A 14,914-nucleotide genomic window follows, 5' to 3' on the forward strand; every position below is an offset into this window, starting at 1 on the left:
GGAAGATTAGAAATTCTAGGTCATCATTCTCTGCTACATTGAGAATTTGAGGCCAGCCTGGAAGAAATGAGACCACATCTTAACAAATAAACAATTCTTGCTCCCACCCCAAACTCAAGTGACATTTCTAAGGAAGGTCTCACAACTAGGAAGCAGGTGGGGCTATGGCACCCAGGCCAGTGCTGTTCTCTAGAGGCAACCTAACTGAGCCAGCAAACCTGCTGCTCTCTGAAGAGGCAAAGCTCTGTGATGGGAACAATGGAGACATGTTCTGTGTTGAACGAATATGGGCTGAAGACACATGGGAAGAAATCCCATTAGAAAGCCCAGATTAGTTTGGAGAGGACTTTGCCAGGACTGTAGGAGAGGCAGCTCCTGAAGAGAGCCCAACCCCCACCCATCCTGTGACCACCTGCTCCCCCTCTGCCTGGGCCTCCAGAGACCAGCTGCCCCTGCCAAGTTTCCAGGGAACGTGTCAGATAAGGGGCCTGTGCTCATGACTCTCCCACTGGTCCCTATCTCTGTCCCTACTGCCATCACCAAGCGAATAAGAATAGCACAGCCTGGTGAGGGGCACACACAGGGGCATCAGTCCCCTCGCCATCGGTGCTAACCCCACCCAGCTAGCTGCCTGTTACCCTGTGCACACATGGTAAAGTGCCAGTTTCAGCTTCACCCCCTGCAGCTCTAGAGGAGGATCAGGAGGAAGCCACATTGCTTGTGTGCTTCGGTCTCCATAGTGGAGCTGTTTGATCTAGAGCAAGATGCTGTTTCTCTCACAACAAAGAGGCATAGCATTCTGTAAAGTCTGAGTGACAACTAGCTGGATCCTCTCCCCAGGCTATGGTCCCTGATAATGGAAACTCTGCCTGGGTTCTGAATGCCCTTGAGAACTCTGACTCTAGCCAGTGGGGATTCAGATGGAGTAGGATCCCTGTGCCCCATGTGAAGCTGTTCCTGAGGTATGACCATGGGTAAAGATGTATGCCATGTTATTACCACTGCATGAGTCTCCTTTTGGCACCCATGCAAGGATATAAGGACCACATCACTCTGAGGGAAGAGTTTGTAGTCATGGAACCCATGGTCAGTGTAGCCATGATATGGAAAGAGGGCAGATCCAGGAAGCCTTGTTCCCACATTTCTGAGTCACTGTGACGCCTGATTGTAATTAAGGCATCTGAGTCCCCAAATCCTCTCATCAGTATCCTCTATAACTCTCTCAGTCTGACTCACCACACAGACCAGCAACCTGGTCCCTCTCTACCTAGATCATTGTCTTCATCACCTCATTTTCATGACCTTTCCCCTTGACCCTCCAGCTTGCCTTTCATCCTTCTATGTCACCCAACAACCCACAGGGAGGCAGTCAGAGATGCTAAGGAAAGAGAAGGGATGGTGTATGGACTTGCATACACATTCTCACACCACACAGAGAAGGCCATACCACATTTACGCACTCACAGGCTTACACATGCGTGTGCTTGGTAGAATGGCAGGGCCACCAAAGGGTCCCAAGCCCAGTCTCCCAACACTACCCCTGCAGGTGTGTCTCCACAATTCCTGTATTCTTGGGATCCTGTCATCCCTCTGAGTCTTCATGGTATAAACTAATAAAGTCTTCCTGCAGTAGCAGGATGGTTTGGAGTGAAACCTTGGGAAGAACCTTCTTCCTTGAGGCCCAAGCTAGAGCCCCAGGATAGGTGTAGATATGTGTGGGTCTCTGGGATCCCAAGGTTGTTTAATTCTTTGGGGGTTAGATCTGGACTGACCTTGGAGCCTCTAGCTTCAGGAGCTCTATCGCTGAAGCTGGAAAAAGTTTAAAAATATCTTCATGTTTACATTCTTTTCAAACCCGCCTTCTGGGCCTCAGTGCTGGGTCCCTTTGATCTGGCCCTATGCCTCTGAAAGGGGCCTGAGAGAGCTGGGAGCATAGCCCCCTGCTGTGCAGACCCCTCATGTCCCCAGCCCAGTCAGAATTATATTACACCCCTCACATCAAAGAACCAGAGAGAACCCCCATCAGTGACCCATCAATGCCAGTGGGTGCTGGATTTGGGTTCTTCTCCATACTTCTTCAAAGTGTGGGCCTCAAATGCCTCTAGGGGCATTGAATGTAGGGCTGAGGACATTTGTGATGATCTGGGGAAGGTCATAATTACTACTATAGTGTGCCTGGCTATGTGCTTGATAAATGTATTTTACAATTATATAATGTAGTTCTCCCTGAAACCTCATTTTATAAACCAGTAAACTGAGGATCGGAGAGATGAAGTGATCTGAAATACACAGCAGGGATGAAGCAGGCATAGTGCTGTCTTCTACTCATACTGCATCACTGATCATATACCCCTCCCCCCCACATACACACACACACACATCTTGTCTTACTATGGCATAGTAATGATGTATGATCTTACTAACATATATTCTTTGGGGTTCACTAACTCTTTCACTGTATTTTTCTTCTTCTGTGAGTCAGGAATAATCCTATGTGATCCTCAACTTCTTCTCTAGAATGGACCTATGCATAACAGGAAAGTTTTGTGTCTACAGATGTTCAGGGAGTCTGAACCTTTTGATACTAGTTGTCATCCTCTATCTGATGCAGAAAATTCAGGGAAGAAGTTGTCCAACTGGGACAGATGTCTTCACCTCCTCTGGGTACCCATCATCCATCCTTTCTTTTGTTGGTTTCCCATCTACCTACTTACCAACTTATCATCTATCTATCTACTGATCCATCCAACTATTCATTCACCTGTCCATCCATCTGTAAACCCACTTACCCAGCTGCTCATATTCATCCATAACCAGTAGCCAGTGAGCTCAAAGATTCCAGCTGCATGAACCCTCCTCTTTTTGGTCCACCTTCTCAGTTTTACCAGAAGGAAATAGTTGGGTGATCTCTAAGGTACTACTGGGGGATCTTGGAAACAGAGACCAGCTGAAAGATGAATACACTTCTACACAGGCCACATAGACCTCAGCCACAAAGGTGTGTCTTGTATTCTGGTTCCAAACTACAAGATATGTTTTTTTGTTTGTTTGTTTTTGTTTTTCGAGGCAGGGTTTATCTGTGACTTTGGAGCCTGCCCTGGAACTAGCTCTTGTAGACCAGGCTGGTCTCGAACTCACAGAGATCTGCCTGCCTCTGACTCCCGAGTGCCCGGCCAGAGTTGTTTCTTAACCTCTCTTACCTTCAGGATCATCTACCAGAATATGAGGCCAGTAATCCAGCCCTGGCAGGCTAATGGAGAGATCAAATGAGATGCTACCTGCAATAGGGCCTTCTGTATGCTGAAGACTTCTGAGCAGGTATAAATCAGGCAGTGAATGGAGTGGGGGGTAGTAGGGTGGAGAGGGCCCAGGCTGGGCTGGGTTGGTCAGTGGAATATCCAGTGTAGGTGTGTGAGGTGTTGGTTTCTGAGTCCAGGGTGACTGAGAATGGCCTCAGAGTCCATCTGCAGGCTCCCCTCCAGGCCAGCCAGGATGCCTGCCCTGTCTTTATTGCTTGGGCTTGGCCCCAATTCCATAGCAACTGCCAGAAGCAGAGAGATTATCTCCTAAAAATAGGGTTGAGCCCACTGATGTTGTTTTCTCTCTTCCCCATGATTTATCACCATCAACTCTTGGTGCCTAGGACAGCAAATCTCTCCCTAGCTCCCAGGGACCATTAGGAAGGGGGCTGTGGAATCAACCTATATGGGGTCAGTCTAAGGACAGGGGTCACTGATTAGTCCGGAGGTGTTGGACAGGGCACTGGGGACATCTCTTAATCCTGGGCAAGAGGCAGGGGTTTACCTGGGACTGGGGTAGCCCTGGAGCAAACCACTGAAGCCTCCTGCCTCACCACAGTGGTGTCCATCTGAGTGAACCCCTACCCAGCTTTCTGCAAATGTGCCCATTTTCTCCTGTGGGTGAGATCCAGTGGTGTGAAGCCCATGGCGGAAGGAGCCACGCCCAGTTTTAGCTTTCCTGTTCCTGCCTCAATGGGCCCTCAAGACTCCTCCAGAGGCTGAGGCACCTCTGCCCATCCTGAGTGTAGGTGACTCATGTACAGGGACCTGAGTATGCTCACACATTAATGGAGGACACAGATTCACAAGATGGTGTGCCCCCCCCCCCCATGTTGCAGAGATGTCCTAAAAACACAGGAATGACTCCTGGAAAGACATTCCTTCACTTTACCTTCATAGTTACCCGAGGGTTTGTGGCTGGTAGGCTCTTGGAGACCCAACTTGCATTGAACCCCAAGTTCTCACCAACAGCCAAGATGATGTCCTTGTGTCCTTCTTTACAAGTTACCCTACCCAGCCCCCAGGCCTATTTTGTATAGCAGGAGAGGGGGCAGGCATGAAGGGGCAGGTGTGCTCATTCACACATGCACACAGATGTGCATCACAGTACACTCATGCTTTACAGGGTCCAACCTGGCTCTCTGAGCCTTTATTATTGGACAAAGAGCTGCCATTTGGAGTGTTCCCATGGCCATCCTGTAAAGTCAGTGCTTAGGCTTTGGGGACATGCCTGGTGACAGTGCCTCCACTCCAGGAAGACAAAGGGCTTTTACTCTGTCTTGGTCTCCAGCGTATCTTGGGCACTGGGTCCTTTCTCAGTGAGTTCAGATGGAGCTGGGGCCAACCTCCCAGCTGGGGCTCTTGGATCACTCACACTGCTGCCTTCAGGGGCACACTGTCTGCTGGCTGATCCAGGTCCTTCTTCCTTGCCAGGGCCAGGTGGGTGAAGACAAGAATGAGGATGAAGCCTGAGGGGCCCGAGAAGAATGGGTAAGCCTTTAGCAGGGATGAGAAGGGTATCTCACTAAACTCCTTGTCACTGGCGTTGGTTCTCTATGATATTTTCTAGACAGTACCCCCAGGCTGGGTACGAATCCTAGTGGCGGATGAAATCCTACTGGTTTGTCTGTTTGCTCTTATCTCACCAAGGTCAAAGCATATCCCAGCCTCCTAAACCCCCTTCTCAGGAGGCTGAGGGAGGAAGATGATATGTTCAAGGCCTGCCTAGGCTACAGTGAGTTCCAGGACCACTGGCGGCAATTTAGTGAGACACCCTTCAAAATAAAAAGTTTTTTTAGAGGGCTGGTCAAAGTTGTAAAAATGCAGTTGCCCCCCACCCCCACCCCTCATTGCTCTTCTCTCTCACATACACATTTTCCTTGGAGTCAGATTGGATGGAATTCATGGAAGAGCCAGTGAACTGTTCACATGGACCTCCAAGAGAAGGACACCTTACAGCTTTCTACTAGAATCATCGAAGGAAGTCATCAAAGAACAAATTTATCAGAATCAAGAAGTAAAGGATGGAGAGGGTAACTCGAAAGGACTAAGCGGGACTTCTCTGCCACAGACTGTGTGATTTTGGATAAGTCACCTAGCTTTTCTGAGCCACAGTGACCTCATCAACAAAGTTGGGAGACAGCAGGATCAAGTTCCCAGGCAGTGGGAATGATTCCATCATGTGCTGGCTAGAGGACCCCCCTGCCCCCTGTCCTCCATAGGCAGTGAATGATAATATGATAGTAAATGCTGTTTCCTGGGGTGCCCAGGATGACTGACACCTAAACAGTGGCTCCAACCACTCATTACCCTCATCCATGCAGGAGCTCAGCTTCTATTACCTATTGCTGCCAGGGTGCCCAAAAGGACACCCACTGCTGACAGCTTCGTAGGCATTCCCTTCATACGGCCCACCTTACGCATGCATTGGCCCTCCACGTTGCAGCGACACACGATCACTGGGGTGGAGAATGAAGATGAGAGTGTTAGAGAGGGCACCCCAGCTGCGTGGAACCTCCTGTCTGGAAAGATAGCTGATATATGTTTTTGTGCACACCTCTGTAGGTATGTGTGTGAAGGTGCATACTCCTCTGTGTGTATGTGGCAGAACACACACAGAGTGTGTATAGGCCTGTGCTGTCTATGTGACCATGGATGATGCATACCCAGGCTCCTTCTCCTGTACCCTGATGGCTTCCTCAGGAATTAAAGATTCCAATCTTGGCAGCACCCAAGTCCCAGCCTCACCTTGGACCTGGAGTTGCCACATCTGGGCATCATGGCGGACAACCACAGGTACCATATATTCACCTGGCTCTACCCAATGCAAGGCCAAGGTAAGGTAGGCATGGGAATCTGTTGGGTTGCAGAAAATAGGGTCACTAGCCTGGAAAGGCTGCATCAGAGCTGCTCCCCTACACCCAACCCTACCCTAACTCATTTTTAAGTGAGCCTACCCTCTGCAGTCCCATTCTGTTCCCTTGTCACATACCATTAAAAGGGTGGAGGCGCCAATCCCGTTGCACAGTGGGGTTGGGACCAAGAGCAAAACTGTAGGGACCATGTCCATTGGCCAGGTCATGGTCCTCACTGGCCCCACTGACAACCACACCATAGTCTTCGCGGGGTGTACAGAGGTGTCTGCTGGGCCCAGGGGCCAGAGTCAATGCTGGGACAGGAGAGGCCTTCAGGAAATGGACCACAATGGTGGCAGAAGCGCTCAGTCGTGGTTCATCTGCATTGTTGGGGGTGAGGGTAAGTAAGCCCTAGAGAACCTGGGCTGGTCTCCATACACCCCCCACAGCCCATCAGTCTTACTCTGCTGCTTCCCTCCACACTCCTGCACTCACTCCAACCCCTTTTTCTCACCCTGCCACTTCCTGTATCAGTCTCTTCCTCATCATGTCCTTCATCTTTTCACTCTTCGAACAACTGTCAGACCTACCAGTATCTTTCTTGATGCCAAGTCTGTCTCAGTGTCTGTGTTATCACCCAGACATGACCTGACCCTGGGGGAGTACATCTTTCCTGACTTCCATGGAACTCCTGAAATACCCTTCCCAACATGCCTTCCCAGGGCCAGCTGTTTATCCTATTGAAATGCCACTTACAGTTTCCAACACCTGGCTTCAGGGGCCCATCTCCTAGCATTCCTGCCTCAGACACAGCTCCTGGCTCTCCTTCCACCTTCCCAATCTAGTACTCGTTGTCTTGTCTGTCCCTGAGTTGATACTTTGAGAAGCCTAAGGGATATTCTGAATGGTAAACTTGAAGGGTGGTTTTCCTATAAAGTTTCCAAGTGGAACTGTAATCCCCTGAGAAGACCCCACTGCTGCTTGATCATACCTGTGTCTTGGGCCTCCACAAGCACAGTGTAGGTGTCCCCAGGCTTGGCACCTTGTAGGGACTGGGCTGTGTGTACCTCGCCAGAGACCTCCTTGATGCAGAACCAGCCCTCTGAGTCATTGACCAGGGAGAACCTGGGGCCCAAAGAAGAAGGTGTGTTTGGAGATGCACTGGAGCAATACACAGGTTCCTGCCAAGAAACTTCCAGGATGATGTGGCCTACTCAAATCCCGTATCCTTTTTGTGATTCAGGGGCAACAACAGTGCTGGTGAGCCCAGCTGGCCAGTTTCAGAACTTGCTGGTGAAAGGGAATTTGAACTGTATTAGGGGAAAGATTATCAGCGGGATCTGGTTCAAATTCACTTGTTCCAGAGCATCCTGCCAAGAAGTCTGGAGGGCTCAGACCCAGGCAAAGCTTCAATCTGTTTTTGCTCCCACGGGGTCTAAACACTTCCTCCATGCCTGCCTACTCCATCTAGCCCTGGCCATCTAGGAGTCAGAAACCTGGCATTCCTCATAGTTTGAGGAATATTCTAAGCCATATACAAAATGAATTTCTCTGGGGTGTTGAAGTCATCCTTGGGGAGTAGGGGAAGTCCAGGCTAGGTAAGAGGCAGGGCTTTTGGCTCACCTGAGGGTTCTGCTCATGGGCTCTGAGAGCTGGATGGTCAGCAGGAGGGAGCCAGCTGGGGTGCTGACTGGGATGCTGGTCTCATAGCTCTCCTGGTCCAACTTGAGGGGTGGCATCACCCTTTCCACCAATATAGTTACTGTGGCTGTGGCTCCGGGGCCTGGGTCTGTGCCCACCAGTTCTTCCACGTTCCGCACTACCACTACCACCTTGTGGTGAGGAGCTGCCTCATAGCTGAGGTTCTGGAACGAGTGAGTTCTGGGTCACTGTGTGGGTCAGGGTATGGCACACTTTTGACACTTTCCCACCTGTCCATAACCTAACCTTTTGGAGTCTAAGCTGGACGTGATCAGAGTCTGGCTCCCAGGCTAGGTCAAAGATCCCTTTCGGGTCTCCTTCTTCAATGGCAAAGTCCATAAGGCGGAAGACAGGTTCAAGGTCGGCATCAGTGGCCCTAAGTGTGGCCACCAGAACCCCTGGCTTCGAATCCTCAGGAAGACTCACAGGTCCAAACTGGAGAGATGGAGATATTTGGTAACCACCACCAGCACCCTCCCCAGTGATCTTTGTAGCTCTGTGTCAGCTTACCTGGGAAGTGAGGAACTCAGGGGCATGGTTGTTGATGTCTGTGATCATGACTGACACCTCACATGTGCTGCTGAGGCCTGATGCAGGGGAGGCATTGTTGGTGAGGTCCCAGTAGGAGCAGAGGGACAGGGGCCCAGGTCACCACCAGGTTACTTACCACCCTCTGATCCTGCTAGGTCAACAGCCAGCACCTGAAGCAGGATGTCCTGGCCAGCATGGAGTGGGGCAGTTCCCAGTGTTACACTGCCTGAGGTAGAATCTAACTCAAAGGCCTTTTCTTCAGCCCCCTCTTCAGGCTTAGGGCTCAACAACTGGTACACAACGTGAGAATTGGGTGATCCAGGGGCATCCATGTCCTCTGCTGACAGCGTAGTTACTTCAGTTCCTGTAAGACAACATCCCCACCCACATCTTGAGCGTGTGTGTGTGTGTGTGTGTGTGTGTGTGTGTGTGTGTGTGTGTGTGCATGCACACACATATGTACAGCTTTGATAAAGAACTCTGAAGCTAGACTCACCCAAAGCAGCAAGATGGGATGGTTTCTATGAACTCTACTATTCCCTCCCTCCTGACAAGGCCCATAACCCACCTGGGGGGCTGAGCTCAGGGATGCTGATTGTTGGGCCATGTGGGGAGCAGACAGGTGCATTGTCATTCTCATCCATCACCACCACCTGCAACTCCAGGGGTTCTGCATAGTCCTCACCATGGGAATTCTGAGCTCGTACTTGGAGCAGGTACTGTAGTGGGCAGTGGGGAGCTTCAGATCAGCCAAGGGTAGCTCCAGGCTGGAGTGGATTGAAGTCCCTTCTGGTGGCTAGCCTCAGCTCTTCTGGGCTGTCTTCATTGCCTCAGCATCTGTGGGGGATGTGACAGAGCACCCTCTGGTCTCTCCCGTGTTTCCCTCTCACCTCACCTCAGCCTGAGCCTCTCGGTCCAGCTCCATGGTTACATGGATCCTCCCCTCTGCATCCACATCAAAGGGTCCTGGAGGCTGGCTCTCCAGTTGATAATGCACATCCCCTCCATTCCAGTGCACCTGTGAGGAGGACATAAAGTGAAAGCACTTCAGGCTGAGAGGCAGGAAGGATCTATGTCAGCTCTTATCCCCCAACTGATTCCGAGGCAAGGGAACATGTAGTTAGCTACTTGCGACAACTTTACCCTGCTTCAAGCCTGGACCTTTTCCAAAGTGCCTAAATGACAAGGTTATTTTATTTTCTGCTTTCTCAGTCTGGGCCTGACCCCAAGGCATTCCTAGAAAAGGCTGGAGACATTCCTGGGTTGGGTGACAATCCCCATGGCAGTGAAAGTTGGCAGCTGTTTTCCCCGAGGAAGCCTTAGTCAAGTTGGGGATGCCGGAACACAAGCCCACACCTACTAGAGGATAGCACATGATGGACTGTACTTTTAGTCGCCAGGCCTTACTGCTCACTTTATAGTGGGAAGTATATATCTCAGGAAGGAATGGGGGTCAAGTTGAGTTCTGGGCAGTTCTCCCAAGTGTCCATGCAACTCAGGCCCAGATGTACTAGCCATGGGGTTACCTCAGTCACTGATAGCCACTTCTCACCTGAGCAATGCTGTGTGGGTATGCAACTCTGAGATTCTCTGCCAGGTGAACAGGTTCTAGGGGTACCCAAGTGCTCTGTACTATGGAGATCTCCACGGTGGCAATGGCCCGGTGGCCTGAGGCCTGGTCGCCCATGTCCTTGACCTGTACCAACAGCTGGTAAGTCTCTTCAAGGGCTTGGTCTAGGCTGTTGCTTCCTAGAACGGATGGAAGGTCAGCTGAGCATGGACCCAGGGAGCAAGGCCCAAAGCATTTTCAACCAGCACCAAACAGAAAGCCAAATATATCACAAGTGTTCAAAAGACTCTTGGGGTGCTGGAGAGTTGGTTCAGTGGTTAAGGGCACTGACTGCTTTTCCAGAGGACTCAAGCTAGATTACCAGTACCATATGACAGCTAACTGTCTGTAACTACAGTTCTAGGGGACCTGATGCCCTCTTGTATAGGCTCCAGGCATGCCTGTGGTTCATAGACAAACATGCGTGCATAACACACACATATATTACATATTTGTGTGTGTGTGTGTGTGTGTGTGTATATATATATATATATATATATATATATATCACAATTTTCAAAAAAGATTCAAGAAGATAAAAAGAAAAAATGCTAAGTAATGAGATAGTCTTTAAAAATTTTTATTTTATTATTTACTTATGTGTGTATCTGCATGAGTGTAAATACTAGCAAAGGCCAGAAGAGGGCATTCAATTCCCAGAAACTGGAGTTACAGATGGTTGTGAAAAGGCACATGGGTGCTGAGAATTGAACTCAGGGCCTCTGCAAGAGCAGCCAGTGCTCTTAAACACAGCCGTCTCTCCTATCACCATCATGAGCAGGCAACCAGTACTTGACAGACGGCAACTTCACTTCCATAATGAAAAGCTGATGGACTTGTGAGGTAGCCTGATGGCCAGGGTGGAGAGGAGGGCAGATAGGTAGATGATAGGAAGAGGGAATGGATGGTTGATAGGTGGGGATTTGGGTATGAGGACAGGAGATGAGCAAGTGTTGGACAAATGGGCTGCACAGGTCATTTGGGGGCTAGAGTGAAAAGGTGGCTGGCTGGTGTAATTTAAGAAAAGCAGTGTACTAGAGAAAGATGCCATGCGACAGGGTTCAAGCAGAGGGGTTTTTAATTAGGGAAAGATGTCGTAAAAAGGGGAAAGGGGAGGGGGAGACAGGTCTCTAGGGACAGGAGCAGCAGGAGAGGAGAGAGGAAAGAGAGGGACAGAGAGAGAGTGGGGAGAGAAAGAAAGAGAGAGAGAAGGATGGGAGGTGGGCAGGGCCATTTAAAAATGGAACAGTGAATGTGCACAGGTGGTGCTCTTAGTGGCTGCAGCTGAGGGTGTATCCTGTCAGAACCCCAAGGACAGGCCAATCCAGATGCCTGAATAGTAACAGCTGGGTTAAGGTATGAGTCACTTATCCATCTATCCGTTATTTGTACCTCTGATCTAACTGGAGATCTAAGTAGATCTATCTTGGTATCATTCCTGAGGTATCTTAACTACAACTTCTTCACTCATTCCTATCTGGTCTCCATCTATCCCATGTCTAAACTTTCCATGCACAACCCAGCCTTAGCCTCTGCCAAGAATGCCCTTTTCTTTAATCTCAGCTCCAACCTATCCATCACTTACAGCTCAGAGGCCCTTCTCCAGCATTCCATGACTCCCCCACCATCCATCCCAGTCCATGCTTACCCTTGGGACTAAGGGCCAGAGATCCTAGTCGAGGGTCCAGTTGGAACATGTCTGGTAAAGGCTGAGTTGGAGACTGGCTCAGAATGTGGAATCGAAGGTCTGAGTTAGCTGTGCCTGGTGCATCCCCATCAGAAGCCTCAAGGAAGAGGAAGGGGATCCCTGGGGGTGGGGATACATTAGAAGGGATGATAGGGACCGGAGTCTCCTGTAGCTCCCCTCTCTTCTCAGAGCTTCCTTCTATGGTCAGCTTTGTATCAGGGTTCTGGAGTGAGCCTGTTTTTTTTTTTTTTTTTTTAATCCCATTTCCCAAATAAGCAAATTGAGACCCAAAGCAGATGAAGCTGTTAATGGAGTTGGAGAGTACAGAAGGGGACAGACTTGGAGGACAGCTTAGACCCTGCTGATTTGTCAATGGCCACTGTATTTTGACTGTCTGATGTCTCATCAGTGTCTACCTGACTTTACCACACATTGGTTGCCCTTGTCACTCACCAGGACTGGTGCCCTGGCTCAGCCGAGCTCTGTAGATGGCCTGGGAGAATTGGGGTACCTGGTCATTCTCATCTTTCACATGCACAGTCACAAGCTGTGGACCCCACAAGATGTGTCCATCCTCAGACTCCAAGGTGACCTAGCAAGAAGGGGTAGTTAGTCCCCAGCCCTGTCTTGCCAGCTTGCCCCTTTACCTCACTCTGTCATACCTGTAGTTGGTACTCTGCCTTTTCCTCCCGGTCTAGGGCCTTTTTCACCATCAGAAAACCAGAATCTGGATCCACAGCAAAGAGTTCTTGATCTGCTGTGCTTGAGTCCCCTGATAGCACAATCTGGCCTTCATCCCTCCCAAGGGGCAGTGGTAGCTAGGGGGATAGAACAGAGGCAAAAGAGCTAGGGGTGTGGGCTAGATTCTCAGTGGTTCTCAACCCTTGGGTAATGACCCCCTTAGGGGTCACATATCAGATATCCTGCATAGCAGATATTTACATTGCAATTCATTTTTGGTTGTGAGCCTAGCCTTTAATGGCTGAGCCATCTCTCCAGCCCTACATTGCAATTCATAACAATAGCAAAATTACAGTTATGAAGTAGCAACAAAATAATTTTATGGTTGGGGGCGGTCAGTACAACATGAGGAACTGTATTAAAGGGTCACAACATTAGGAAAGGTTGAGAACCATTGGGTTAGAGGATAACACCTTTACATAAGGCCCCATTTTATTTATTGATTTATTTTTAATTTTTATTTTAATTAAAAACAATATTATTTTACATACCAATCCCAGTTCCCTTTCCCTCCCATCTTCCTATTCCCCCACCAACCCCCCAATCCCACCCCCCATCCACTCATCAGGGAGGGTGAGGCCTCCCATGGGGGATCGTCAAAGCCTGACACATCATTTGGGGTGGGACCGAGGCCCTCCCCCATGTATCTAGGCTACAGGCCCCACTTTAAATATGGGGAAAATGAGTCTCAGAAGGAGCTGGCACCTGCCTGGAACCTCGCATCCAGTAAGTAAAGCTTTGAAGGGAGAACTTTTCCTCTAGTACCTCATACTCCCCTATGCTCTCTGACCCTCTGTCTGAAGCTGAATTCACCATGCTTCTTTTCCTTTTTAGATACAGTTTCACAATATGGCCTAGGTTGGCATCAAACTCTTCCATCCTTTTTTTCTTTTTCTTTTTCTGTTTTTTTTTTTTCTTCCCTGAGACAGGGTTTTTCTGTAGCTTTGGATGCTGTCCTGGAACTCACTCTGTAGACCAGGCTGGCCTAGAACTCACAGAGATCCAACTGCCTCTGCCTCCCAATTGCTGGGATTAAAGACGTGTGCCACCAACACCCAGTTTCTTCATCCTTTTTTCACAGCCTCTCCTGTGCTAAGGTTACAGGCACGTGACACCACACCCAGTCCCAGCTTTTCTGTTCTTTAACTCAAAGCTCTGCTCTCCTTTGGGACTAAAATCTTGTTAGCTATTTACACTAATCTGTCATCTGGAAAGTTGTCAAAGGAGAACCAGAGCAGGAAAGAGAACAGACCCTAGAGGTTGGAGAAGCATGATATCGGGGGTGATGGGAAGCCACCCTGTGTGCAGGCTCACCTTGATTATGTAAAAAGGGAAATTTCCACCATAATTTTCAGGGATTTCCACGTGCAGCTCTGCAGACTGGGCCTTGGCGCTGAAAACCTGTCAGAAACTCTCACCTTGTTCCACGGGCACTGGCAGGAAGAGGGAATTACTGCCCCTTCCCCCAGCCTACCAGATCTTAGTCCATTTACCCTCTGGTCTTAGGCTTCCTGCTTCCACAGCAGGCCCATAGCTCTGACTCTGAAGTCCGACTCCCACACTACTCTTGTGGCTAGTGCATTGAGTCTGGGTGGGATTGGGGACAAGGGTGGTAACCCCCAAGGATGAGATCTGAAGGAAGAGGCAGGGCCCGGCTCACCTGAATAACAATGAGGCAAAACCACCACAGCCAGGCAGAGATCATGGTCAAGGTGGGCCTGGCCTGAGGGACATAGAACGTGAGAATCTAGCTCAGAAAGTCAGGAAGAAGGGCTCTATCCTATACACCTATCAAGAGGGATCTCACTATGACTAGTCTCCTCCCTGCAGTGGCCTGTGGTCTCTGTTGCTCCTTGGTCAGACCCCCAGGTCCAACCATCCTGACTCTTGGACCTTGCTGTCACAAAGAGCACCATAGAAGTTTTCACCTCCAAGCCCCTCAACTTCCTGCTATAGCCTGCCCCCACCCCCCAACAGCTCCCAAAGTGGTGATTATTTAGCAGCCCACCAAATCACAGAAATGAGATGCTGGAAAGACAACTCTCACTTCCAGCAGTTCCATGTTTCAGGCAAGGCTTGAATGACAGGGCCTGGCCAAGGTCATGGAGGACTTGACCACAAGAGGATTCATTCTGGAACAGAGGACTTCTGGTCCAGGCCTTGGAGATTATCCCATTTCCCACTACCACCCTCCAGATGCAGACTCCCCCTAGGGCCAGAACTCAGTCCTCGCCGTAAATTTTGCACATCTTGGCATGTAGCTAAGAATACATAACATGATCAACCGCCCTCTACAAGATGGATCACTGAGAATTCTTACCTAGATATCTGAAGGATAGGGCAGGGTCCCTATTCCAGACCTCAGCCCTGCACACCAAGAGTTCCCAGCCCCTCACCTACTGATGCCCCAAGCCTCTCCTTTGGTCCAGCTGAGGGATCCTTCTTCAGGGAGCTCTGGCACACTGGGCTAGGTGGGGCAGGGCAAAGGGGA

The 14,914-nt window shown here is 49.8% G+C and overlaps 1 protein-coding gene across 1 annotated transcript; it reads right to left on the reverse strand.

Annotated features, from left to right (window-relative positions):
• Positions 1 to 4,670: 4,670 nt before the first annotated feature.
• On the reverse strand, positions 4,671 to 14,128 carry Cdh16 (cadherin 16). Its single transcript, XM_035441428.1, has 17 exons — positions 14,084 to 14,128; positions 13,738 to 13,824; positions 12,345 to 12,500; positions 12,136 to 12,274; positions 11,644 to 11,802; positions 9,939 to 10,135; positions 9,282 to 9,404; positions 8,955 to 9,105; positions 8,523 to 8,750; positions 8,366 to 8,442; positions 8,102 to 8,290; positions 7,778 to 8,019; positions 7,146 to 7,279; positions 6,292 to 6,534; positions 6,048 to 6,155; positions 5,642 to 5,758; positions 4,671 to 4,768 (listed from the first exon to the last, which is right to left on the reverse strand). Exons 1-17 carry the CDS (start codon positions 14,126 to 14,128, stop codon positions 4,671 to 4,673), a joined length of 2,493 nt encoding a protein of 830 aa, XP_035297319.1.
• Between the last annotated feature and the right edge of the window lie 786 nt (positions 14,129 to 14,914).

The sequence above is a fragment of the Cricetulus griseus genome, chromosome 3, assembly GCF_003668045.3.
Source record: "Cricetulus griseus strain 17A/GY chromosome 3, alternate assembly CriGri-PICRH-1.0, whole genome shotgun sequence".
In the NCBI taxonomy this organism is placed as follows: Eukaryota; Metazoa; Chordata; class Mammalia; order Rodentia; family Cricetidae; genus Cricetulus; species Cricetulus griseus.

Excerpts from the sequence above, each read along its gene's own strand:
- Cdh16 (XM_035441428.1), bottom strand. The coding sequence starts at position 14,128 with ATGATCTCTGCCTGGCTGTGGTGGTTTTGCCTCATTGTTATTCAG. Across the intron at positions 11,803-12,135 it reads GAGCCAGGGCACCAGTCCTG|GGATCCCCTTCCTCTTCCTT; the intron begins GTGAGTGACAAG and ends CCCCACCCCCAG. Across the intron at positions 8,443-8,522 it reads CCTAGCAGGATCAGAGGGTG|GCCTCAGCAGCACATGTGAG; the intron begins GTAAGTAACCTG and ends CCCCTGCATCAG.